At 43.6% G+C, this 25,287-nt stretch overlaps 1 protein-coding gene across 2 annotated transcripts in view; it reads left to right on the top strand.

Annotated features, from left to right (window-relative positions):
- Positions 1–8,517: 8,517 nt before the first annotated feature.
- CCDC80 (coiled-coil domain containing 80) overlaps positions 8,518–25,287 on the top strand; it is a 35,117-nt gene continuing 18,347 nt past the window's right edge. The window contains exons 1-3 of one of the 2 annotated variants that reach the window (XM_089910539.1): positions 8,518–9,330; positions 9,738–11,638; positions 19,598–19,754. In XM_089910539.1, coding sequence (XP_089766665.1) covers positions 9,749–11,638; positions 19,598–19,754 — 2,047 coding nt within the window. In that variant the 5' untranslated portion in view covers positions 8,518–9,330; positions 9,738–9,748. The remainder of the gene's footprint in view (positions 9,331–9,737; positions 11,639–19,597; positions 19,755–25,287) is intronic. The other variant, XM_022600276.2, reaches the window with a different exon arrangement.

Here is a 25,287-nt window from a genome sequence, read left to right as displayed (position 1 = left end):
AAAACCTTCTTTGCAGGAGGAAATCTCAGGGTGCCAAGCTCCACTCGGGTGTTACATTGCAGGCATGAAGTCTCATTCCTCCTTTCAACTTGATCCAACTTCACACCACCACCAGTTTTCCATCGTTACTGCTAGCATCAGTGCCTACTATCCCATGTCACTTCTAGGCCAGGGGAGCCTTGAGCTTTCTCTCTGAAGTTCTCTGCTCACTGTTGAGGAATTTGCAGCAGGAATGAAACGTTGATGTTTGAAGAAAATTATAGTGACAATCATTTGGAGGATGGATTGGAAAGGATGAGTCTGGTGGCCAGAAGACCAGTTGGAAGACTATTACAGCCTTAGAAGTGAGAGCCAACAGGAGACACAAAGTGTAAACACTGCTCCGGCTTCTGATTTCATGACAGATTGGCACAAAATACATAATAGGTGAGTCTCCTTCCAATGCTTAGTCATCCCTCTTTGTGTTTGATGCTTAGCACCTCTGTCTGACCCTTTAGCTCCTTCCCATGTTGTTTCATTTGCCTTTTGCCTTAGGCTAGAAGTCTGAATTTATGACTGCTCTTGTGTGGATACCATTTCCCCCACCATTAAGCTGAGTATTAGGCACGTTTCATACATTAAAACTAGCCATTCTCAGTCATAGAGACAGATTCATAGAGACAGAAAGTAGAATAGTGGTTACCTGGGACTGAGGAAAGGGAGGAAAAAGCAGTTATTGTTTAATAGGTACAGAATTTCAAATTGGGGAGATGCAAAAGTTATGGAGATGGACAGTGGTGATGGTTGCACAACAGTGTGAGTGTACTTAATGCCACTGAACTCTACACTTAAAAATCATTGAAATGGTAAGAGTTGTGTATATTTTACCACAATAAACAAACAAACAAGACTGAGAACTTTTGAAGCAAATCAACCCAAAAGCTCGCCGCACTTCAGGATGTTTTATTTGTGTGAGCTGACAAGTTTCCTGTCATTTACAGCAGCGAGCCGCGAATTTGCTGTTATTTGAACCGTGAAACACTGTAACAAAACCATCTTTAGAAAAAAAATTGAATCCTATTATTTATATAAAAAATAACCATTCACATTTTTATAGATGAAGAAACTGAAGTTCAGGGAGGTTGACACTTTGCCCACGTCACACAACTAGTAAACAGTGAAACTGGGATTCCAGTCTAAAGTTTGTTGGGCTGCAAATTTTGTGCTGCTTTCTCAGAGGCAAAACAAATCCTATCCAATGAATGAGTGAAATCTCCAAACATGGAAACTGTTCTCTAATCAGGAATTTTTTTTTCAATCTAAGCTGTTCCTCTCATTTTGATGTGGTTACTAACATTTATTTGTACTGACTGAATTTTCCCAATAGTTAATGCCAAGGTTTCTGCCAAAATCCACCATCACAAATTATTTGTAAAGGAACCACATGTTTTTATTTCCCATACTTAACTTGTAAATAAAAATATTATTTAAAACTTTGGAATGTTACCTGTTAACATATTCAGAACGAATTCGACTTTGAACGTTTAACTTGCTTTAAAGACCACATTGTATTTGACCTTCATTCTGGAGTTTTTGCAACAGACTTTGGTTAAAAGCATTTAAGTTAGAACAATATCATTTTTTAACAGAGATTTTTGAGATGTGATTACAAATGAATGTGACTTTTTTTTTTTAAACAGCAGAGTTCAAATTAATATCGTTGACTTCAAAGCAGTCATCTTAGGAGACTGTAGATAGTGACGTTCCAATTATTCATTCATTGAAACACGTAAGTACTTATTCTATGCCAGACACTCAGAGCTTTTTCCTCCAAAACCAATTAATGAACCATGCAGGAAACTTATTACTTTATAGTCATTTATTATTTTGACCCCAACCAGAATTATACAGTTTGGTCATCTACCTCATTTAATAGACTTAGCTCCTTCAGACTATGACTAATACTCAACTCCAAAATCAAAGGTTGAAGAATTGACAAAGTTGAAGATATGCCAAAGATTGCTTGACATGCAGCTATAACCACTTTGATGAGGCTAGCCCCGATCATGTCTGATCACCCCATCTTAAATGGTACATTTCTTCATTCACTATAACTTTTCCCTTCATTGTTTTTCTTTAGAGTGCTTATCTCTCACTAACAGAATGCGAATTCCATGAAAGGAGCGATTTTTGTCTGTTGCCGTATTCCCAACACTGGAATAATGTCCAACACATAAAAGGTGCTCTATAAATAGTTTTTGAATAAATGAATGAATAAAATGAAGATTTATATTACTTTACATAAAATGTTTTGCCTCAATGTCACAATTCCATAATTCAATGCAAGTATAAGGTTTAATTTTGATGGTTTATAGTGCTATGTCTTTTGTTTCTACTATTATTATTTAATAAATAGAGATAAAGGGACCCTCTGGTTCATCAAGTGTAGTGTTTTTTTTTTCTTTTCTTTCCTTCTTTAAAGTGATATGTTGTAGCTGGCTTGTGTTCTGGGGTTTTGCCACTGCTCCTTTTAACTGTAATTTTTTGTGCCTTAACTATATGCAGGGTGCTGTGAAGGATGCAAAATAAATGTAAGGCTATTCCATGTTCTCAGAAGTTTAAAGATCTGCTTGGAAGGAAAGAACCCATATATGAAGGACAAAAAGATCAGAAGAGTGATGCTGTACAAAATACCTTCTCAGAGAAAGGAAAGTGATTCATACTGGAGTTTCTGGAAAAACCCCACGGAAGAGATAGTTACAGGGCCTGCACATTGCAGAATGAACTGAATGTGGACACAGGTAGAAAGGACTTGTGGAGAGAGGGCCAGAGGTAACGTATGGTTCAAGTTGTGAGTGAGAATAAACCACCATGAGCTCCTGCCTTTCTCCCACCACGAGCTGCCCCTCCTCCCCATCCCTTATCCTCTTCTCATCTTCTAAATATTGTACGCCAGGCCACAGAACTCTTCATCTCCACCTATACTTGCTCCTTAAGTGATTTCTCCCAGCCTCGTACTTTAAATAACCTTCCAAATGTATAATCCCTGCTCAGTCCTCTTTGAAGTTTAGACTCATGTACCAACAGGCTAATCAACCTTTGTACCAGACTGTTAAATGGGAATTTAAAAAAAACATTGTAATTGTTTCTGCCCTTGTTGGCTCTATCTCCAAAACATCTACCAAAGAGGTTGACTTTTCTGCACCTTCACGGCCCCTGGCACCCCAATTCAATCTACCTGACCTTTCGCTTACACTAGTACAATAGCTTCCTCACTGGTCTTCCTGTTGCCATTCTTGCTCCCATACTCCGTTCTCCACGTAGCACCCATTTCACACCACGTATCAGGTTTTTGGAAACTCTACTCAATATTTTGTAATAACCTATAAGGGAAAAGAATCTGAAAAAGAATCTGAATCGCTGTGCTGTACACCTGAAACTAACATGACACTTGTTAATCAATTATACTTCTAATAAATAAATAAATAAAATTTTAAAATGAAAGAGAAAAGCCCTCACCATGTATCAGGTTCTGACACATCCTCACTTAACGTCTTTCAACATCACTCCTCTGAGACACATTTGTGACATAGTCCCTGCTTCAGTGTCTATGTGCTCGCTGCTCCCTCTTACTTAGACTGTTCTTTCCCTCACCTGATACTTGAGTGACTTGCTCCCCTAGCTTCACTTAGAATCATTATCCTTGACCCTTATCTAATACGGCCTCCTTCCTTTCATCACCTTATACTCCCTTCCCTTTTAAAAATCTCTTCCAAGCACATGTCTAGGTCTAGGTCTATTTATCTGTTCATATTCTTATAGTCTGTTTCCTATTACTGGCACAGAAGCTCCATGAGATCAGGATGTGTTCATTGTTATATCCCTAGTGACTAGAGCAATGTCTAGCATTGAATAAATATTTGTTGAATGAATGCATTACCATCCTTATGGCTCACGCCTCCTCATGTAAATAAGGTGATGTCCTGAGTGATGTGATCAAAACCTGAAGTGCGGGGTCAATACAGAGAAACAAGTGAAAGACAGGGCAATCCTAGCAGGACAAATGCAGGATACAGAGCCCAGATGGGAACTGGGAAAATGAGGATGAAAGGCTTGTCAGGCGATCTAGCACGTCCTGCCAGGCAGAGTATCTTGGACTCTTGTGGACACTAGCGGACTTTAGAGCCAATGGAATATACAAAGCAAGTTTTCCCGGTGCCACTCAGGAGCTGCCATGGGAAGCCTCTTTCACGGTAAAGCCTGCTCCAGGAATCAAAGAGGCAAAATCTCCAAGAGGAATGGAGCCATAGTCATGCACTGAATTTTTACATGAAGATAAAGTTGGCAGCACTGCTGCACAGAGTATAATGGGCTAATATTTGTTTATCTTCTCCAGCGGGCTGTGAGCTTCTGAGGGGAAGACACTGCCTCATTCCCTACCATTCCTGGTATGAAGTCTGCACTCTTGCAAACATTTGGGAGAAAGAAATTGGACCATTGCTCTCTACTTGGTTATACCTAAGGGCATGGAGAGGAACATATTCAGAATTTTCCCCTTGAAACCTGATTGATATAAACTTTTGTATGCATTAAATGGCTAATAGCTGACTTTGAACTCAGTACAGGTCACCCCCTCCCAATTCACAACTAACCCTTCAAGCAGCAAATTGAGGGGTTAAAGACTTAAAATTTAAATGTTAAAGATTTTAAATGAGCCATTAAGTCATTCACATAGTTCCTTAATCTCTGCTATGGCAAAAACCTTCAATTTGCTCTAATTAGGACTTCAACATTTTCTTAATTAAACAACTTTCCATCTGGAAAAAAATGCTTTCAAGGTCCCTCTCACCCAAAAAAACCTCTGAAGTAATCAAAACTAAACGAATAAAAAAAGAATATTAAAACTGTTCTTCCCAATATTTTTGGCCACTATGTATCAGGTAACTTTTATTTTTATTTATTTTTTAAAAAACGTATACACATACCTCAACTTCAGATTAAACCTGCGAGCTTGTTGACATTTCAGAGACAATTTCAGAGTGTTTCTTTTCGGGGATTACCCTTTCTCAGAATTTCTCTGGGTAGCCGCAGCAGCATCCTCCTCAGATCATGGTCATTGTGGGCTTTCCCCTTGACTTTGCTGTTCATTTCTTCAGTTTGTCCTACACTGTGAATGCTGAGAAAGGGAAGAGTTCATTTTCATTCTGAATGACATAAATGTGGCTGAAGACTGGACATTGATTACAGTCTGCAGATGGAAGGGAAAACCACGTAGCATTATCCCCGATGTGAATACTGTTTGTGTCTCTGCCACAAAGATGTGAAAAAATGGCCCTGCTATTCTTCCTGCTGGGGGTACAGGACACTGAAGAGTTTGCACTTTTTTCCTTTCTAATTTTTTTCTGGTTTCCTCTTAAGCAAATGATTTTTTTGGACAATAGAACAATGTTTTGAATCGAGTCGGTAAGATCCACTGAGGTTTACTCTGTGTAGGGGACCAACTATGACAGAACCCATAGTTCTTCTAGGGTGCCTGGGACAGGTTATTTTCCTGAGTCTTGGTCTCAGGTCGCTGCAGCCTTAGGTCAGCGTGGTTCTGATCAGTTAGCACACAAGCTTCTGAATGTCTCCTTACGTTTACTCTCATTTTCATCAAATAATCACCCCCATCCCAGTGTCTCTAAAGCAAATCTGTTTTGCACATTCTTTCCTTCCCTCCCTCCAAATTACTATGTGACCAATGTCAAGGCAGTGTCTTGTCAGTGAACCCCTGAATTAGCATTTCTAAAATCTAGTTTTGAATTTTATTCTTTTTACCTTTCTCTGACTCAACATCAATCCCCCCCTCTCTAAAATCTCTCTCCTTTCTTTCTCTCTCTTCTCTGCAATTAGTTAATGTTTCTTTCTTAGGTTACAGAAGAAAGGAAAAGATCTAGGTGGGAAACGTTTAAAAACAGGGCTCTTAAATCATGGACTAGAAATTGAGTCATTGCAAATCCTACATCATTATGGGCTTTTTCAGAAAGCGGTGCATGCTAACTTGCTTCCTAGGCCCTTATCAGACATGTGCTCCCTGGTCTTCCCTGGGAGGTTTTTCTGAGGTCCCAGGGAAGGCTTTGGGTGTTGAGGTTGAAAAATCCTGAGCAGGCACCAGAAGTCGCATGCTGCCAGTATGTCTGCTGGGCGTGTGGGAGCTTTGGGGAGACACTGAGGTGGAGGTATTAGGTCCTCTCCCGCGTATGTGTTTAGCACGCCATCTAGTGGCTGAAGCTCACAGAGGGGAAGAAAGCCTAAGTACCCCAGAAGACCCAGCTCAGGGTTGGGCAGGCTTCCCCTCTGCGTCAAATCTAGGTCGCTAAAGTGGCTTTATCTCAACTTTACCAGTGCATAGGTGACAAATGTTGTGCACTTCGTTGGGAGGTTGGTGGAAGCCATGGGACAATCAAGAAAAAGGATAAAAGAGTTTAAGGATCTATTAAGAAAGGCAAAAAGTACTGCTAAACAATTATTCCAGGGGCTTCCCTGGTGGCGCAGCGGTTGAGAGTCCGCCTGCCAATGCAGGGGACACGGGTTCGAGCCTTGGTCCGGGAGGATCCCACATGCCGCGGAGCGACTGGGCCCGTGAGCCACAACTACTGAGCCTGCGCGTCTGGAGCCTGTGCTCCGCAACGGGAGAGGCCGCGACAGTGAGAGGCCCGTGCACCGCGATGAAGAGTGGCCCCCGCTCGCCACAACTAGAGAAAGCCCTCGCACAGAAACGAAGACCCAACACAACCAAAAATAAATAAATAAATAAAAATTTTTAAAAAAAACAATTATTCCAGAAAGTAGGACTCTAAAAGTGTAAGTGCTCTGACTGAGCAAAATAAATGAGATTCTTCTATGAATATGGGGAACACAAAAAGAAATTGAAGGAAGAGAAAAAAGAGAGGGCATGGGAAGAAAGTGAAAGGGAGAGGCAGGATAACATAATGCTTTGTAGACAGTTCTACACCTGGGTTCAAATTTCAGGACCACCTCTTAGTATTTGCGTGACAGTAGGCAGTTACTTAAACTCACTCAGTCTCAGGCTGTCCATCTGTAAAATGGGGATGATCCCACCTATCTCTTAGGGAGGCTGTAAGGTTTAGATAAAAGAATATATGAAAGTGCCAAGACCAGAGCCTCACGTGAAAATGCTCAATGAATAGGAGTTGTTATCAGCAGGGAGAAGACAAAAGGAGGAGAAAAGAAAGAAGCGGAGAGACTTAGTAAGGGATTGTGCGGAACACATTATGGTATGAGAAAGGAAATCACATCTAGGACTGGCCAACTCAGCACAAGGCATTTGATCAACTTAACAGGTGAATCCCATGAAAGGGGAAATCTCTGCCTCCAGGGGACAGACAGACGGTCTTTGGCTGAAGCCCACCTTTGTTCTGGACTCACAAGGATCTGAGATGGCTCCACAGGGGGGCCTTCCTTCTTGGCACCCCTTGGTCTTCACGCTGTGGACTGAGAGCCTGACGCTCAGCCCTCTACAGACCTTCAATTCAGTGCTGGGAGCTTATGTGAAGGAAAAGTCAATGACCAGTCGGAGATGGGGCTGATTAAAGGGAGCAAGCAGGGACCAGGTTTTATTCAGAGAGGGCAGCCATTAACATGGCCTAGCTTTCAAGGGACCTTCTGAAAACCCTGGCTCACCACTGTCCGTAGCAGTTGATGCTGACTGAATGCACTTGGAGAGGCTGGAAGAAATATCTGTATAACCCAAGGCATCTTCCCTCCCCACTAAAAGCTGAATCCTCATGGCAGATCCAGGCGGTGGATGCACAGAGCTGCCTCAGTATCTCCTTTGGAAACCCGATATGGCTATTTCTAAGGATTGCCTAAAGCCCTCTGGACACCTGAAGCCTCCAGAGAGCAAGACATTGCGACACACATACACACACACACACACACTCATGCACATACACTCGTGCTCTCTGAGGAAGTTCTTAGCCTACCATCTCTAGCCAGAGCCCAGAATTGGAGGTCATAATGGCCTTTCCCTGTGTAATGGCTGCCCACAATCTCAGGGGAACAGCAGCCACTGCCTGCATTTCTAACCTTTTACCAGCTTCCTTTCATGCCAAGGAGAAACTAGGAACAAGAACACAGTAATATGATCCCCAGTTAGCATAAAATAAAAACAACCCAGCCATGTTTTCCATGGGCTTTTCCAACCTCAAACGAAATGCATGAAGCAGGGAGAAAGAGATAAAAATACATGCATGGAACTATAAATGTACATACTGTCTGTGTATGTACAGCCAATCATCCTGACGCAAATGAGTATCTGTCTCTAGGAAAACCAAGCAGTCAGATGTAGAAATCTGAGAATTTTCGCTTTCCAGAGTGCAGTCTGTGTACAGACAGGAAGGGATAGTGCCCTGATGACTCAGTGGGGAAGGGGTTAAGTCCTCAGCCATCCTGTTCTAAAGTGATTTATGATGATGTGCAGTGTTTCAAAACTCTCCCCCACCCCACCCCAGCCCAACCCCAAAGAACAGCCCCTCTCTCTCCCCCAGTCCAGGCTCAGGCTCACCATGCTGAAATGGGAAGGAGGCGGTGTTTTGCTGATCTGTTAAATTCTTAGTGAAGTTTCCTTGATTTCCAGTGGCTGCTGTTGTTTGAGTTTGGTTTGGATCATAACTGAGGTTGTCCTGGCATTGCTGGGACTGAATCCAGGCAAGAGGAAGAAGAAAAAGGAGAAGGAAAAGAGGAGAGAAAAAGGTGGGAAGAAATAAAGGGAGGAGAGAAGCGTAAGGAAAAGAAAAAAGTCCTTTTTCAACATCACATTCCTGTGTTTTCCCTCAGCCTGGAAACTATATTAATCCCAGTGCTTTTACGCTCGGAAACAAAGGGACTAAGCCAGACTGTGGGGGAAAGGGTGATAAGAAGGATCCTGGAACTCGAAAAAGAGAAAGAGCGAGATTCAGAAATAGCTGGGGCTCCACTTTAAGGGGCGTCCAGTACTGTCGGCCGGGGGCATTGGCACACACAGACACACAAGCCTGAGCAGAAAGAAGCTGCAGACAAATGGAGATGCAAAGACTTAAAAGGACAGCTCCTTTCACCTCATTCTACTTGTCAAGAAGGTAAAAAGGCACAGCCAGAAAGAAAAGAAGAAAGCTCAGCCCTCAGGTCCAGACAGGCGGTGGTCTGCGTGTGGCTTTGGGAGCTGGAGCTGCAGTAGACCCCTTTGTATCGGACAGCCTCGCAAAGGAGAAAGAGAGTTGGGAGGAAAAGTATTTCATCTAGGAACTGTCCTGGGAGCACACTTCAGATTACATTTTAAAGCCTCTGCATTCCATCTCCATGAGCCACCATGTAAGTGTGTAATCCTGCCTGTCTTTGCTGTGCTTGTTTGTTTCTTTGTCGCTTATTTGAAGAAATGAAATGGGAATGCTGTCATAATTGATATGCTCAGTGTGCATTTTCTCTGGAGCATCAGTCAGTTGAAACAGTGCAAGCATGTTGAATGGGTTTCCTGCTTAATATAGCTGTCTCTGCTAAGCACTGACAAATTACAGGGACTTAAATGCAACAGGATCTCATCCGACTTTCCATTCCCTGACCTGCCTCCTTCTTCTCTAACCGCCCCCCCTTCCCCTCCCCTTGGCCAAGATAGAGAAAGAGATAATGCCCAGCTCTGTTTGCAATTAAATGATTTTCTTTCTTTCTTGTTTTACTCTGCCCTCCGCTTTCTGTCTTTTGACCCTGCTGCCTCCCCAAAGTGGATTGCACAATGACATGGAGAATGGGACCCAGTTTTACCATGCTACTGGCATTGTGGCTGGTGTGCGGATCAGAACCCCACGCGCATGCCATGAATAGAGGGAGCCGCGGAGGGCAGAAAGCGCCTCCGGTTTCCCCCGTCAACAGAAGGCCAGCTCGGTTACTGAGGCACACGGGGAGGTCTCAGGGAATTGAGAGAACCACTCCGGAAGAACCAAACCTCCAGCCTCTCCAAAGAAGGAGGAGCATACCGGTGTTGAGAGTGGCTCACGCCACGGCGCCGTCAGCCTCCCTGGGTATCCACGGGGCCCCAGTGAGAACTGAGCGGAGACCAGCAGCCCGGAGCTCTCCCCGTGAGATGGTCCGAGATGAGGGGTCTTCAGCTCGGTCAAGAATGTTGCGCTTCCCCTCTGGCTCCAGCTCTCCCAACATCCTTGCCAGCTTTGCAGGGAAGAACAGGGTGTGGGTCATCTCGGCCCCCCACGCCTCGGAAGGCTACTACCGGCTCATGATGAGCCTGCTGAAGGACGACGTGTACTGTGAGCTGGCGGAAAGGCACATCCAGCAGATCGTGCTTTTCCACCAGGCAGGCGAGGAAGGAGGCAAGGTGCGGAGGATCACCACTGAGGGCCGGGTCCTGGAGCAGCCCCTGGACCCCAGCCTCATCCCAAAGCTGATGAGCTTCTTGAAGCTGGAGAAGGGCAAGTTTGGCATGGTGCTGTTGAAGAAGACGCTGCAGGTGGAGGAGCGCTACCCTTACCCGGTCAGGCTGGAGGCCATGTATGAGATCATCGACCAGGGCCCCATCCGCAGGATAGAGAAGATCAGGCAGAAGGGTTTTGTGCAAAAATGTAAGGCCTCCGGGGTAGAGGGCCAGGTGGTGGAGGAAGGGAACGATGGCAGAGAGGCAGGAAGGCCAGGCCTGAGCAGCGAGAAGAGGAAAGAGGACCAGAGGAGAGCACAAGCGCTGCCAACCAGGGAGAGTCGGCTGAAGGCGATGAGAAAAGCGGCCACCGCTGCGGGGGCCCCTCCTCCACCGCCCACAACCCCACGGGCCACCACCCTGCCTCCTGCTGCAGCCACAGCAGTGACTCGGGCCACCTATCGGCCGGTGACGGTAACTGCAAGACCTACAACCCCCGTGGGCTTTCCGACCACCCGGAGGCCCTGGACCCCCCGGGTGCACCCTTCCTCGGAGCCTCACAGGGCCTCAGCAACAGCCGAGGCGGCCACTGCCAGGGGCCCCGTGGCCTCCAAGAACCTCTACCCTCCACCCAGGAAGGAGCAGCCCAGGGAGAGGCCGCAGACCGCCCGGAGGCCCAGCAAGGCCGCCAGCTTCGAGCGTTTCACGGCTGCCCCTCCCACCACCGTCTCCGAGCCCAGCACCAGGGCTGGCGCTGGCCGTTTCCAGGACAACCGCACGGACAGGTGGGAGCACGGCCCCCGGGACCCGAATGTGGGGCCGGGTCCTCACAAGCCTGCAAAGGGGAAACCTCCCCAAAAGAAAGCCCGGGACAAAATCCTTAGCAATGAGTACGAGGGTAAGTATGACCTCAGCCGGCCGACCGCCTCTCAGCTGGAGGAGGAGTTGCAGGTGGGGAATGTTGCCCCCAAAAATGCGAAGGAGTCTAAAAAGCACGAAAAGCTTGAGAAACCCGAGAAGGAGAAGAAAAAGAGGCTGAAGAGTGAGAAAGCAGACAAGTTACTCAAGAGTGAAAAGCAAGTGAAGAAGGACAAGGCTGAGAAAAAGAGCAGGCAGGAGAAAGAGAAGAACAAGAAGAAAAAGGCGGGGAGAACGGAGAAGGACGGGCACCTGAAACCCACGAAACACTTCGCGCAGAGTCCCAGGAAGTCGGTGACCGACCTGCTGGGGCCCTTGGAAGGCAAACGAAGGCTCCTTGTAAGTAATCTTCTCCTTGGCATTGTTCCGTGGGCCAAGGCAGTGTCCGGGCTTGGTGTGTTATTTTTCTAAAATCACATTGTTGGATGGCAGCCTGTGGCTGAACAGGTGCTATGTTCATGCTATGATCATAAGGTTTGTCAAGGAAAGCCAGCCAGGCCAGTGGTTCCTTTTGGTTAAGATATTCTATGAACCTCTATCCACACAGACCCGCAGCCCTACGTACAGAATCAATGACTGGGGGATCTTAGCCATGAGCCCAGGGAAGCACCTGTACTCAGCTTCTTCCAAACCCATCAGGCCCATCCCCACTTTACTTCTCTCTTCCACAGGACAGTGGAAAGATACACAGGAGGATACCGCTCCCTTTTGCCAAGTGCAAAGAATAAAAGAATACCTAAAGTGGAATGCACTGGCCGTGGTCACAATTTAGGAAAAGCGTTTCTCTCTGCATAAGCTTAAAAACTAGAAGCATGTGCATGGGTAAATGGCAGGTGTCCTCCTTTCCCCCCTAATTAGGTATATATCAGCAGTTGGAAGACTCAAAGGGGAAAGTAGAGCAGCCTGGGTGGGGAGTGGTTATGACAGGAGTGGGGAAGGGTCCTTGCTGGTCTGCCCTCACGAATATACTTTTAAAACCAGCTGGTTAAAATCTTCTCCCCTAAAGGCTGCCTCCCCCACTGCTTTGCCACCATCCAAAGAATGATACCAGAACCTAGTCAGACCCAAGAGGGCTTTGGACGGGAATAAGCACCATCTTAAACGTACAGGCATTCTCATCAGTGTAGAGAAAGGCTCTTCTTCTCTCAATGTCTCCTTGCCCCTATTTTAGTGCCCTTCCAAGAAGGGCACTAAAAAGGGGCTAGGGGCCCTTTTTTGCCCCTGGCTTCCTAATGTTACATTTTACTCCAGGCTGCCTGGGAGGAAAAGTGCATAATGCAGTTAATTCAGAGAAAAAGATCAGCAAATGGATGTTGGGTAACCTGAGTCAGGAATAATTCTCTCAGCTAACTGGGTGGAAGGGAGCTGTCTCATGCCATTGAGGACAGCATCTATCCTGCTGAAGACACAAGGTGACTCCATGCCCTGTGTTCCTGCCACCGTAAGAGATGGCATCTCTTAGAGGGTCTTTTAGTTTTTCCAACTAAATTTGGATTAATGATCTGAGCAAAGTGACTCTGGTGTCCATGTATCTTTAGTGGTTTCAAAAAGTTAAATGTGCATTTGAAATACTATTCAGAGCAGAGTCCCTTGTGATATTTATCATGGGTGGGGCATATCCCCAGATTCTCTTAGCTATTTCATCCATAGTGTGTGTATCTATGTATTAGAACAAAGCCTAAGTTTTGGTTGATTCTACAGGTTCATGTGTGTGTGTGTGATGTGTGTGTGTGTCTTTTTACATATTTTTTGTATGTTGTTACCTCGTTTTTCACCAGAGCCTTAAAGTAACTATGTAAACTTAGGTTAGCAGAGGATGGGCTGACTGTTAGGGTAGTTTAACAGCTGCTTGGTTATTCCCAGAGTACACAGGTTTCCAGTCAGAACCAGAAGAATCACTGATTTCAGAGTAGAATTCTACCTAGTACAGAAACTCTGGGGGCAAAGTGCTGTCTTTGGGGTATGGGAAAGCATTGGTAGTGTGCTCTATTGCTCTCTTCCTGAGTACCTGGGACTTTGTCCAGCCTACTAAAGCATATCACCCAACCCTGGCCATTTGGCCAGCAGGGCAGACATAGTGTTCCTCATGGTCAGGTTTTAACCAGGGGGGAAATAATCATGGGTAAAATGTCAGGATTGTAATTGTGCACCCATCTGGCAAATACTTCCACCGCCCCGAGCTTGTGAGTCAGAAGAAAGGGGTTTTCATACTATATCCCTGATATTAGTCATGCCTTTCATTTCTCTCTCGTTCTCTCCACTCCCTTAGTCAGGGATTTGAAAGCCCAGCTGGGTCTTTTCTGCTTTTAACAGTATCCCTGATCATAAATTTCTAGCAAATGAAACTCAAACGACAGGTTCTGCTGATGTCATGTGAGGCAAAACAGAAACCAGCTGGGGTTGCTCATGGCAATGTTGCTCTTTGGGGTTGGACAGAGAACTGGGATTGTTATTAGAAAGAAAATACCAACAGGAGGCATTTCAGTCCCACGTGTGCTCAGTGGATGATCATATCAGAACTGTGTTCTCTGAAGAGCTAATGATGTCTAAAAGAAGAATGGATTAGAAAAGGCACGATAAAAGAAACACAACATAAAGTCAAAAGATGGAGAGAAAAGTGTCTTTTTCACCAGACAGAGAGGAGACCAGTGTCTCTGGGTGAAAGATTTTGCTGGTGCCATGTATCTTTTTTCCATTCATTTTTCCTGTCAAGCATGGCTGATGTTATTCAGGAAGTTTCAGTGATTCAATTAATATTCATTAAGGCTCAGCAGCCTCCAAGCTGTTCAAGTACAGCTGACAACATAGCCCTCCAACTGGCCTCAACCTAACCCAGTGTGCTCAAACTGAAATGAGGTTTGCATTCCAAGAAGTTGTGCTGGCCCTTTAGCTCACCTTCCCAGATTTTCAGTAACTTGGTGCCCAACTACAGTTAACCTACTGCTTTGCATTTATTTATATCATTCTTTAGATGTGAAAACATCACATAACTGCTACTTAACTACTTAGAGAAGCACTGGCAGAGATGGTATAGGTTATGGTCAGGTGAACAGCATCCTAATGGGCTTCAAAAGGAGCTTCAGGTAGAGCCAGGTGTCCTATTCTTAGACCAGAGGTCAAGCCTCCAAACCCTCTGCCTCTCAGCCTGTCAACTGAAAGGGGCACATCCTGCAAGGTGCTTTGCTGAGACTGTGGATTAACTTTCACAACAGTCCCATGAGGAAGGACTAATCAACTCCTTTTACAGAGGAGGCAACAGAAGCTTAGACAAGTTGAGAAGTTTCCCAAGGTGTATAGCTAATACGTGACAAAGCCAGAATTAGAACTGAGGTCTGTTTGGTTTTTAAAACTGAGGGTCAAACCATGGGTGTGAGCTTATCATGGACATATGCCATAAAAAGAAGGGGAAACTGAGAAATGAACGTTAGTAATACGGATGTTTTAAAATTCATTTTCAACCTTGAATTACTCATATAAAGGGTGAGGTACACCAACTGTCAACACTTCGTGTTGAGCACCAATGCACAGTTTCTGTCTTTAATACCCAGCTAGTTCTTTGCACCTCAACTCACCGGCTTTCCACACAGTCAGTGGAGAACAATAGATTGAATCCCAGTTAACCTAATCCCTCAGACTGGTTGGTGTTGGTTTGGGGGTGACAACAGTGAGAATATAGGTGAGCTGTTTATCACTAAAACACTGGAGTCCGGAGCGTAGCTGAAAAGCCATCATGCTGTGCCCTGAGATCTACCTACTTGTCAATGAGCAGGAGGGCTCATCACGCCAAAGTACATAGATTCAAGTTCAAGTTTAAGCATTCTTTGAAGACTGAATCTCCCGCAATTCAAGTACGTTAATACTTTTAACCTTACCTCAGAAATTTGGATATTGGGACAACAATCTACTTATTTGGTTTAATTTTAGAAAAGGATATAAAGCTCCGGTTTACTAAGGCAGACTACCAGCTGGGATGCTATTTCTCAGAATCCTGTCCTAGTATTTTGACCTTAACACAGTATTTGGAATAAGTTGAGACTTAAAATGTCTTCCCCCTGACATCTTCACATTCCTGTTTGTGCCCTTTACTTATGCAACCTGGCTTCATTATACTCTGAGGCTGCTTGTGCCAACATACCAGTTGGAACAGAAACATGAAAAAGAACAACACAATTCTAAATTCACTTTACATGCCCTGATTTATCACCACCAAACTGGAAAGAGGCCAAGTGCTAGACAATAATGTTCACTGAGAAGTTCTAGAATGCTCTTTTTAGGAAGCGGGGACTGGATACCATTTTAAACACTGTTTGAAGTAGTGCCACACTAGAAAATGAATGGGACGTAGATGTCAACACACAGGGAAAGAGTCGCTGAAATACGTTTAGATGATCAGCCTCTTTTACTTTCTGTGCTGCAAACTTGAGGAGCAGATTGAACATAAGGGAGAGTGTCTTTACCAACGGTTCGTGGGCTGCATCTTGACTTTCATAACCAGGAAACCACTCCTCTGGCTGGAATGATCTGTGTAGCCAGAGGAACGTGGGCCAGAATTGTGCTTCTACTGTCTGCAGGGCAATGGTGGGGCTGGAGCTTCAGTGCCTTGAAGAATGGATCCTCTGGTTGGGGAGATATTACATAAACATGAAACAAAGAGGTAAAAGGAAATACATAAATTTCAGGTGAGCCGTGCAGGCAATAAGAACAGTAATTAAAAGGAGAAAGTGAGCATTGTGGGCTAGAAGACACTTTAAGGAGGATGCTGCATTTGAAGAATGACTCAGATTCTGATAAGATGGAAGGGTGGGGAGGACTTTCTGGGTGAGAAGGGTGACATGGGTGAAGGCAGAATGTGAGTGAATTATTCAGAGGCAGCATACATCTATGATGCTCTGGTGCACGCAGCCTGTATATATATTATACATAATATATATACTAATGTATATGCTTGATTCTCACTACTTTATGAGCTCATAGGGAAGTTGTTCCATAGTAAAGATGAGAAAACTAAGGTTCAGAATGTTAAGTGGCCTTGTGGAGGTTACAGAGTAGCCGGGGGTTGAACTAGGACTACAATGCAGGCCTTCCAATTTTGACTGCAATCACCCTTTCTCTGTGCCACTCTGCACAGATTCCTCTCATTTCACAATTTAGGCCAGTCTGGCTACAGGGTGAAGAGGTCACGTAAGGGGAGGAATAGGAGGAAAGTTAGCTAGAGAAAGCCGGAGGCCAGGTTGTGGAGGGCTGGAAGCTAGGAAATGAGTCATGCTAAATGAATGTCACCTCACGGGTGGGTTAAGGCTTCCTTGGGCAAAGGGCCTGAGGTGAAAGTAAACATCAGAGCCCTTTATTTATTTAAGTACAGCTCCCACTGGGTATCCAGGGCCTAAGGCTACTGTATTCAGAGATACATGGGAGAAGCTGCCAGGCAGGGGAGAATGAGGTTCTATTTGATTACATATTCTCTGAAATTCTCAGTTATGCACAAGGGGGAGAAAAAGACCAAAGGGGGCTTTGAGGACTCTTAAAATCCTGTCATATCATGGTCTGTCCATGTACTGTAAGGGTCCATGAACGGAATGGAGTCTATGTATGGATTTGAAGTTACAGAGGCAGGTAATTATCAGTCATCTAGCATATATTCTAAATATGGGCCTGTCCTTCTTTTAGAACAGGGAATCCAGACTCATTACCAGTAAATCTTACCTTCGTTTTTTTTTTACTCTTTTGTGTTCTCACTTAAACGTTCATTTTATTTATTTTAATATAGTGTATCTGTGAACAAAAAAAAGCCAGAAAGAAAAACCTAAAACATACCAACAAAACAAAACTCCTGGATATGCGCTACCATGAAAACCTAAAGAATTATTTTCAAATGTCATGTAGCTAATTAAAAAACTAACAAACAAAACGAAAATACCATCACTATATCTTTTTATAGCCACCTTAAATCTTTTTTAAGACTAAGTATGAGTCAATAAATAAATAAGGGGAAATTTTATTATTTTCCTCTTGGGAAATTATTTTTCTAAAACAAGCATTTCCTACTCGCCCTGTCCATCTGAAGAGGTATATAAATACAAAATCAAAAATAGATGAAATTGGGGCTTCCCTGGTGGCACAGTGGTTGAGAATCTGCCTGCTAATGCAGGGGACACGGGTTCGAGCCCTGGTCTGGGAAGATCCCACATGCCGCGGAGCAACTAGGCCCGTGAGCCACAACGACTGAGCCTGCATGTCTGGAGCCTGTGCTCCGCAGCAAGAGAGGCCGCGATAGTGAGAGGCCCACGCACCGTGATGAAGAGTGGCCCTCGCTTGCCACAACGAGAAAAAGCCCTCGCACAGAAACAAAGACCCAGCACAGCCATAAATAAATAAATAAATAAATTTAAAGTAGCTAAAACCATTTACATTCCCACCAGCAGTGTATGAACTTCCAGTTTCTCTGCATATTAAAAAAAAATAGATGAAATCATGTCTATTTAAGATAAATAACAATCTGAGAAAAATGAAACAAAACTTCATTCTGGATAAACTTTGTTAATGTTCCACTCAAAAGCTATTGAACTCATTTTGATTTCCATGAGGCATAGTATCTTCTCAAGCACAGAGAATTCTTAGAAGGGAAAGCCTGCAGGCAGCAATAAACACATCTCTGACAGAGCAAAATAAACAGCAGGATGAGCTGGGAGCAGATTTGTTACCATTTTGATAAAGTATTCTATAAAGAGGTTAACAACATGGTGACTTTCCCTCTGCAAAATGCCAAGCTAATAGCCACAAACTTCAGAAATATTTTATAAGGTTAGATGGGTAAGTAGAAAAGTGGTTGACAAATTTGAATTGGTCAAGTGAAAGAAACCGTATAGACGGTGGTCCAGTGGTTAGGACTCCATGCTTTCACTGCCAGTTCAATCCTGGCCTCTGGACTAATGATGAGCCTGCGAAGGGTGAGTAGACGGTGTTTACTGCAGACATCAGCCTAGTGAGCTAATGGGGTTAGAGAGGTCAACAAAGACCTGGTCATCATCAGCGTAAAACTTCATGTCCTTCCACTTCCAGGGTGAACAGCACACGCCTGCACACTCATGGATTGTGGTACACAGTTCTGGTTTCTGCTCAGGGAGAACCTGGTAAAATTGGAGAAAGCTCGGGAAAAGGCAGCAAAAATAATCACCAGAGTCAAAAGACTTTTATTTTGGGCTCGATTGAAACACTGAGGCAGTCTTAGGGAGAGGGTTCAAGAGGAGCCCTAAAAAATAAGAGTATCCTCATTTTATCCAAAATAATGAAATATGTTTTCCCAGATAGCTGGTGACTAAATCATCTCTTTCTATTGCTGTATTTTCTCTTTCCCCCGAAAAAGTCAGAGTTTCAAAGTGAGTGTGAGAGACACAGGGGCTAGGTGAAAAATACAGTTTTGAATTGGAGAGGAGGCTGAACTGAAAGAGTAAAACCCATCCTGTTCGAGGACTCCAACATCAGACATCCACCACGAGCTCTATGCAGGCCCAGTGTGACAATGACTATATTCTGTGACAATACTGGGCCAAAAGGCTGTCCTAAAAATTCTCTGCAATGTTGCCCCATAAAAATTCTAAGCCGACGAATGTTCCATAGTGCCTAAGACCTGTCTATGAAACTCAACCCCGTGAGACATGAAATAATAGTGGTAACCACTGAATTCATGAATGTCTGAGCAGCCAATTAAGATAATGAAGATCAAAATAGAGGAAGAAATGGGAATTCCCTGGCGGTCCAGTGGTTAGGACTCTGTGCTTCCACTGCAGGGGGCACGGGTTTAATCCCTGGTTGGCGAACTAAGATCCCGCATGCCGTGGGTGGTGCAGCAAAAAAAAAAAAAAAAAAAAAAAAAGAGAGAGAGAGAGAATACAGTCATTTAAAAAATAAATAAATAAAACATAAAACAAGAGAGATAGCATTTATTGAACAATTGTTGCATGCCAAGTATCATGTAATGCTTACATCAGCCTTGCGAAAGAAGCATTCCTGTGCAGAGTTCACAAATGAGAAAACCAAGACATGTGGAGACTGATAATGAAGGCAGACAATAGTGGAAATGAATGGAAAACTCTAAGCTGTCTGGAGTCATTAAAAAAAGGCCTTTCCAAATGGTCTCTTTTGGCCTTAATTATACTATCTATTCAACAAAACAATCTAGTTTCTTCGTTTAGGTGTCAGTCACTACCAACCCTCTATTCCAAATCATCCCTTTGGCTTTTGCCTCTGTGTGAAACTATCACCGTGAGTTACTATTTTCTTGCTTTCACCCTCCTCCAGCTGATCACTGCTCCCAAGGCTGAGAACAGTATGTATGTGCAGCAGCGAGATGAGTATCTGGAAAGTTTCTGCAAGATGGCCACCAGGAAAGTCTCCGTGATCACCATCTTTGGCCCTGTCAACAACAGCACCATGAAAATCGACCACTTCCAGCTAGGTTCTCTGAAACACTTTATTATATTATTGCTTTTCTCTCAGCTAAGGTGGGGCACACCTTATGGGAGAGGTCGGTGGGGAATCAAAAGGAAAATTCAGGTTTCAAGAGGGCTCTTTTCTTGTGGTAACAAAGGTCAGTCTGCCTAATTACTGATATGTAGCCAGTCTGAATGGTTCTGGTTTAAGTTTGGGGCACTTTAAAATGAAAAATATGCAAGCACTGTATGGTTTGAAAGTCAGTAAGATGGAGGAAAAGGGGAGAAGTAATAATAGTGTGTCGGGGGCAGCCAGAGAGGTATCCTGACACTTTCTTCTGGATCCTGAGTCTTCTTTTTTTTTTTTTTTTTTTTTTTTGCGGCACGCGGGCGTCTCACTGTTGTGGCTTCTCCCGTTGCGGAGCACAGGCTCTGGACGCACAGGCTCAGCGGCCATGGCTTACGGGCCCAGCCGCTCCGCGGCATGTGGGATCTTCCAGGACCGGGGCACGAACCCGTGTCCCCTGCATCCGCAGGTGGACTCTCAACCACTGCGCCACCAGGGAAGCCCCTGAGTCCTCTTGCCTGTGAGCAGCACCATCTGATATTCCTGTAGCCTTTGTGCTGCAGGTGAGTCCCTCACAGATGGGGTTCCTGCAGACCCTTGGGGGTCCTTGACTCTGGCCAGGCTTGGGGGGAATGAGCCGGGGCTGAGAGAAGCTGTGAAGCTAAATGAAAAATCACTGGAAATACAGACTGAATGGCGCCCACGTCCTTTTGGAAAGCAGAGGGATTTGGCTAATGTAGAGTTTTCACAATTTTTCATATTAATGATGCGTGTGAGGCGTACAGCTCGGCGTTAGGCAGCTAAGGCCTAACTCACTGCGTTCTCATGGGAACATGGCAGGGCTTACTGTGAGTAGTTATGCCTCGTGGTCAGAAGCCCCACCTCTAACCCACCCAGTTTCTTTTATAACTATTACATCTCTAGAGCTTTATTTTTTTTAAAAAAAACGTTTTTTCTTACATGATTTCTCTACTTTTGTTTATTGTTGTTTCAACTATAATGAAAATCCTTCTTCTTGTACCATTTGCGTATCCTACATATTTTCCATAAAATATATTTCATCTGAAAGCATACAAAACATACTTTTTCCATTAGTTAACTTTTTTTTTTCTGGCTGCACTGCGGCATGTGGGATCTTAGTTCCCTGACCGGGGATCAAACCCGCGCCCCCTGCAGTGGAAGTGCGGAGTCTTAACCACTGGACCACCAGGGAAGTCCCTCCATTAGTTAACATTTAACTTCATTACATGTAACATGTTACCTCCCATATTTTTCTGTCATGTGATCTTGGTATCATTGAACACGTATCAGTCATAATTATGTCATGATAATGTCAACTTGATTTTAATATAGCCTAGCTTTCTAAATCATATTTTTTGTTGTCATAAAAACACTCAGCATGAGATCTATCCTCTTAACTAATTTTTAAGTGCACAATACAGTATTGTTTAGTGTAGGTACAGTGTTGGCCAGCAGGTCTCCCAAATTTATTTGGGTTTGAAGTTTCAGTTATGCATTCTCTATTTTTATTAGCTCACTTTTCCCTGAGATAGTTCTAAAGGAAAATAAATAGCATCCTTTCCAATGTCCTCTCATAAATCATTGTGGATCAGTGATTGGTTTGTGGACATTTATCTCTGTGCTGTATGTATGTCTGGGAGGGAGAACAAAAAGAGAGAGAGAGAGAGAATGTGTGTCCTTACCAACAATAACAATAATCATACAAACAAAAGACACAGAAGAAGTTCTAGAGTTAAATAAAGAGGTTCAAATCCACGGTCACAATGTATTTGTTGTGTGACTTTGGGCAAGCTATTTCCTAAGTCTCAGCTTAGAACATAGTTATATACATTTCACAGGTGATGGTGAGGATTTAATAAGAAGTTATATGTAATTACCTGTCACATAATAAGTACTACTATTGTGGTCATCGCCACCATTTGATCTGGCAGGCATCTGGAGATCAATGCGCTGTCACAGGGACTAGAGCACGTATAATTGAAAAATACTTGTAATTGCTTTCTGCTAATTACACAGCGTTGACAGGGAACCCTCACAACTGCTTCTCAGGGTCAGGCTGCATTACTACTCTTGGTGACAAAACTGAAGCCCAAGAGGGACTTCCCTAATGGTCCTGTGGCTAAGACTCCGCGCTCCCAATGCAGGGGGCCCGGGTTCGATCCCTGGTCAGGGAACTAGATCTTGCATGCATGCCGCAACTAATGCTCCCACATGCCGCAACAAAGATCCCATGTGCCGCAACTAAGGCCCGGCACAGCCAAAATAAATAAACTAATATTAAAAGAAAAAAATTTTTAAATGGTGTATTAAAAAAAAAAACTGAAGCCCAAGAGTCTAATACTACAAAGCTACATATTCTGTGGTTAACTGGGAGTCAACCATTGGCTTCCTGGATTTTCAAATAGTAGCATGAGCCAGTGAGCTTGGTTATAATCCAGATGTCTAGAGAGGAAGTAAGTATTCAATCCAGTAGAGAAACATGCTGGCTGGTGATGAAAGCCTTCCTCCACCAGGTGTTCCCAGTGTCAAATATGTTACGCACCAACTCACACAAAGAATTGTCATTCCTTACTTCAGAGAAGTTTGGAAAAATCATTATATCTTCCACCTCAACCTCTACATGGTCCTAACTGTTACAAGCATTTGGTGCTGCCTTGGCAAAATTTTAACATTAATCCTGCTGTCTTTTAGACATCTGGATTGAATATGAACTGTAGAGGACTGAGATTTTCTTTTCTGCCTTATTGGAAATCAGGTATTGTGATTTGGGTGTTTGCCACTTACTGAATGGCAGCTTGGACATGATTTGGGGGCCTTTTATTTTGTTCCTTATCTAATTCCTGGAAGGCCTTTCTCTCCTTGTGTCATGTCCCAGGTTACCCTTATGGGAAAGGCTGTAGTACTTTCAGCCAAGACTGGGAGTCAGCCATGGGAAAACAGGAGTTGGCATGTGCCATGGTCTCAGTGAACCAATCTCCAGCCTTGACCGATTTTCAGCTGGAAATCTATCAGATGGCCTTACTTTCCTCAAAATAAATCAGGCACTCTCTACTCTCCCAGTCTTTTACTGGTCCTTAAAAGCAGAGGCCCACATCCAACTACAGTGTGGGCTGCACTCATCACCTGGCCTGTCTTGCTAAATGTATTTGAGTTATAGACGATGGACCTACAAACACCAGGAAACTTACTTTAAGGTTTCAGTCATTATTCGTTCTTGAGCAAATTCCGATGCAGAATAAGCCCATCTGGTTTTGCCAGCCCAGAGTATATTATACATGATGGTTTAGAATGACCTAACACAAAAAGAAAATAAAAAATTTAAAAAAAAAACCCAAAACCAAAAGACGAAAAATAGAATGACCTAACACATAAAGGCATTCTTAATTGTTAGAGATATTTAAAGTATCAATCTAAGATAGGAATATTGGTGTCTATGTTAAGTGTATGAATTATAGACAAAGTTTGTCAGGTGGGAAGGAGTTCCTAGCTAAAGGCATTTATTGCAGAATGAAAAGAGAAGTGAGGAAAGCACAGCAGACATGTATATATATATATTTATGTGCTTAGCAAAATGTAGAGATGAAAAATATTTTGACACTGGTATTGATCACCAAACTTTAAGAGTTAGAACACAGGACATTTTTATGGGCAAAGGCGGTTTTTGATAGTTTTTTTTTTTCGGTATGCGGGCCTCTCACTGCTGTGGCCTCTCCCATTGCGGAGCACAGGCTCAGCGGCCATGGCTCACTGGCCCAGCCGCTCCGTGGCACGTGGGATCCTCCCGGACCGGGGCAGGAACCTGTGTCCCCTGCGTCGGCAGGCGGACTCTCAACCACTGCGCCACCAGGGAAGCCCTGATAGTTTCTTTTGAAAGAAGAAAAAAAGGGAGGTGGAAGAGTTTATGGAAGTGTAATGTGGCAACAAGGAGAGACAGTGTTGATTCCTTATTCATGTGAGTAGAGAATTCCTAGGTGAATCTCTAACACAGCTTTCCTAAGTGAGACTGATAGAATACATTTCAGCCTAAAATACTCTACCTTCGATCCTGTTGAAGAGAATGGTTCTTTATGAACAGCCTCACAACCATCAGGATCCATAACAATGCAGAAATGCTGCTTTCCCACAGGAGCACCTGAAAAATTGACCCTTTGCCCCAATTCCTCCTTTCTTCAGTGGTGACTATGCCCGGCAGCTGCCTTCTCTAGAACCTGCCACCCTGTGCCGGGACACAAGGCTGGGTGAGTGATCAGATTTCCAGACACTGCCTGTGGTCTCCCTCTCTGTTTATTCAGTCTTTGATTATCAATCACTCCGTGCCCTAGAGGCTGGAGAGGCTGCCCCCTAACTTGTCCAGTCATCCCATTCAACATCAAGTGTACCAGTGTCAAGATCAACCCCTGCAAGCAAGGGGTGAAAAACACCTGATAAGTCAAGTGTATAAAACAAGTGCTTGAAGAATGTGGTAGAGGAATAAGCTCTTCCAATTGCAGTCATCACAGTACTGTGTGTATCACAGAATTTTGAAAAGCGGGTGGATTTAAAGGAGGGGCCTTGAAACTGAGTAGATTTTTTTTGATAGATGATGACTCTATCATAGGTGCTTTTTGTTTTTATTCTTTTTTTTAAACAAATGATACATTTTTTGGATTCCAAAGTCAGAGCTACATAAAAAGGCATACACAGACAAGTCTTACACCCGTTCCTGACCCTTTATCTTATTACTCTCTGCCCCCATAGGAATATTTATGATTCCTTGTTTATCCGTTTAATGCTTGTTTGTGCAAACACAAATAAATATAAATACCTATATTCCTCTTCTCTCTCTCTTTTTTTTTTTTTTTTTTAGCAGGAAACTGTTTTATTACCTTGGCTAGGAAAGACCTTTTTTTTTTTAAATTGAAGTATAGTTGATTTACAAAGTTGTGTTAGTTCCAGGTATACAGCAAAGTGAATATATATATATATATATATATTCTTTTTCAGATTCTTTTCCATTATAGGTTATTACAAGATATTGAATATAGTTCCCTGTGCTACAAAGTAATTTCTTTTTGTTTTCCCCTTCTTTTGTATACAAACTATAGTATACTGTATGGACTACTTTGCGTTTTGCTTCTTTCATTTAAATATATTTCCTGGAGATCTTTTCTTATGAGTACATAGAGATCTTTCTCATTCTTTATTAAGCCATTGTGAGATTCTACCACAGTCTCTTTAACCATTCCCCTTGATGGACGTTTGGATTGCTTTCAGTATATTGTTTTTATAAACAATTTCAGAATTAACCCGTACACATGTCACTCTATGTATGTGGGTATATCTTTACAATAGATTCTGAGATGTAAGATTGTTGGGCCAAACAGAAAGTGTATCTAGTTTCGGTAGATATCACCAAATTTCTTTCCATACAAGTTGTATCATATTGCAGTCCCACCAGAAATGTGTAAGAACGTCTATCTCCCCAAACCTCT

Source organism: Delphinapterus leucas, chromosome 4, assembly GCF_059928025.1.
Source record: "Delphinapterus leucas isolate spDelLeu-1000000601 "Yukka" chromosome 4, BTC_Dleu_Yukka2, whole genome shotgun sequence".
Lineage (NCBI taxonomy): Eukaryota > Metazoa > Chordata > Mammalia > Artiodactyla > Monodontidae > Delphinapterus > Delphinapterus leucas.
Note: the sequence above shows the minus strand (reverse complement) of the source record. Positions and strands in the feature narration are given on the sequence as shown.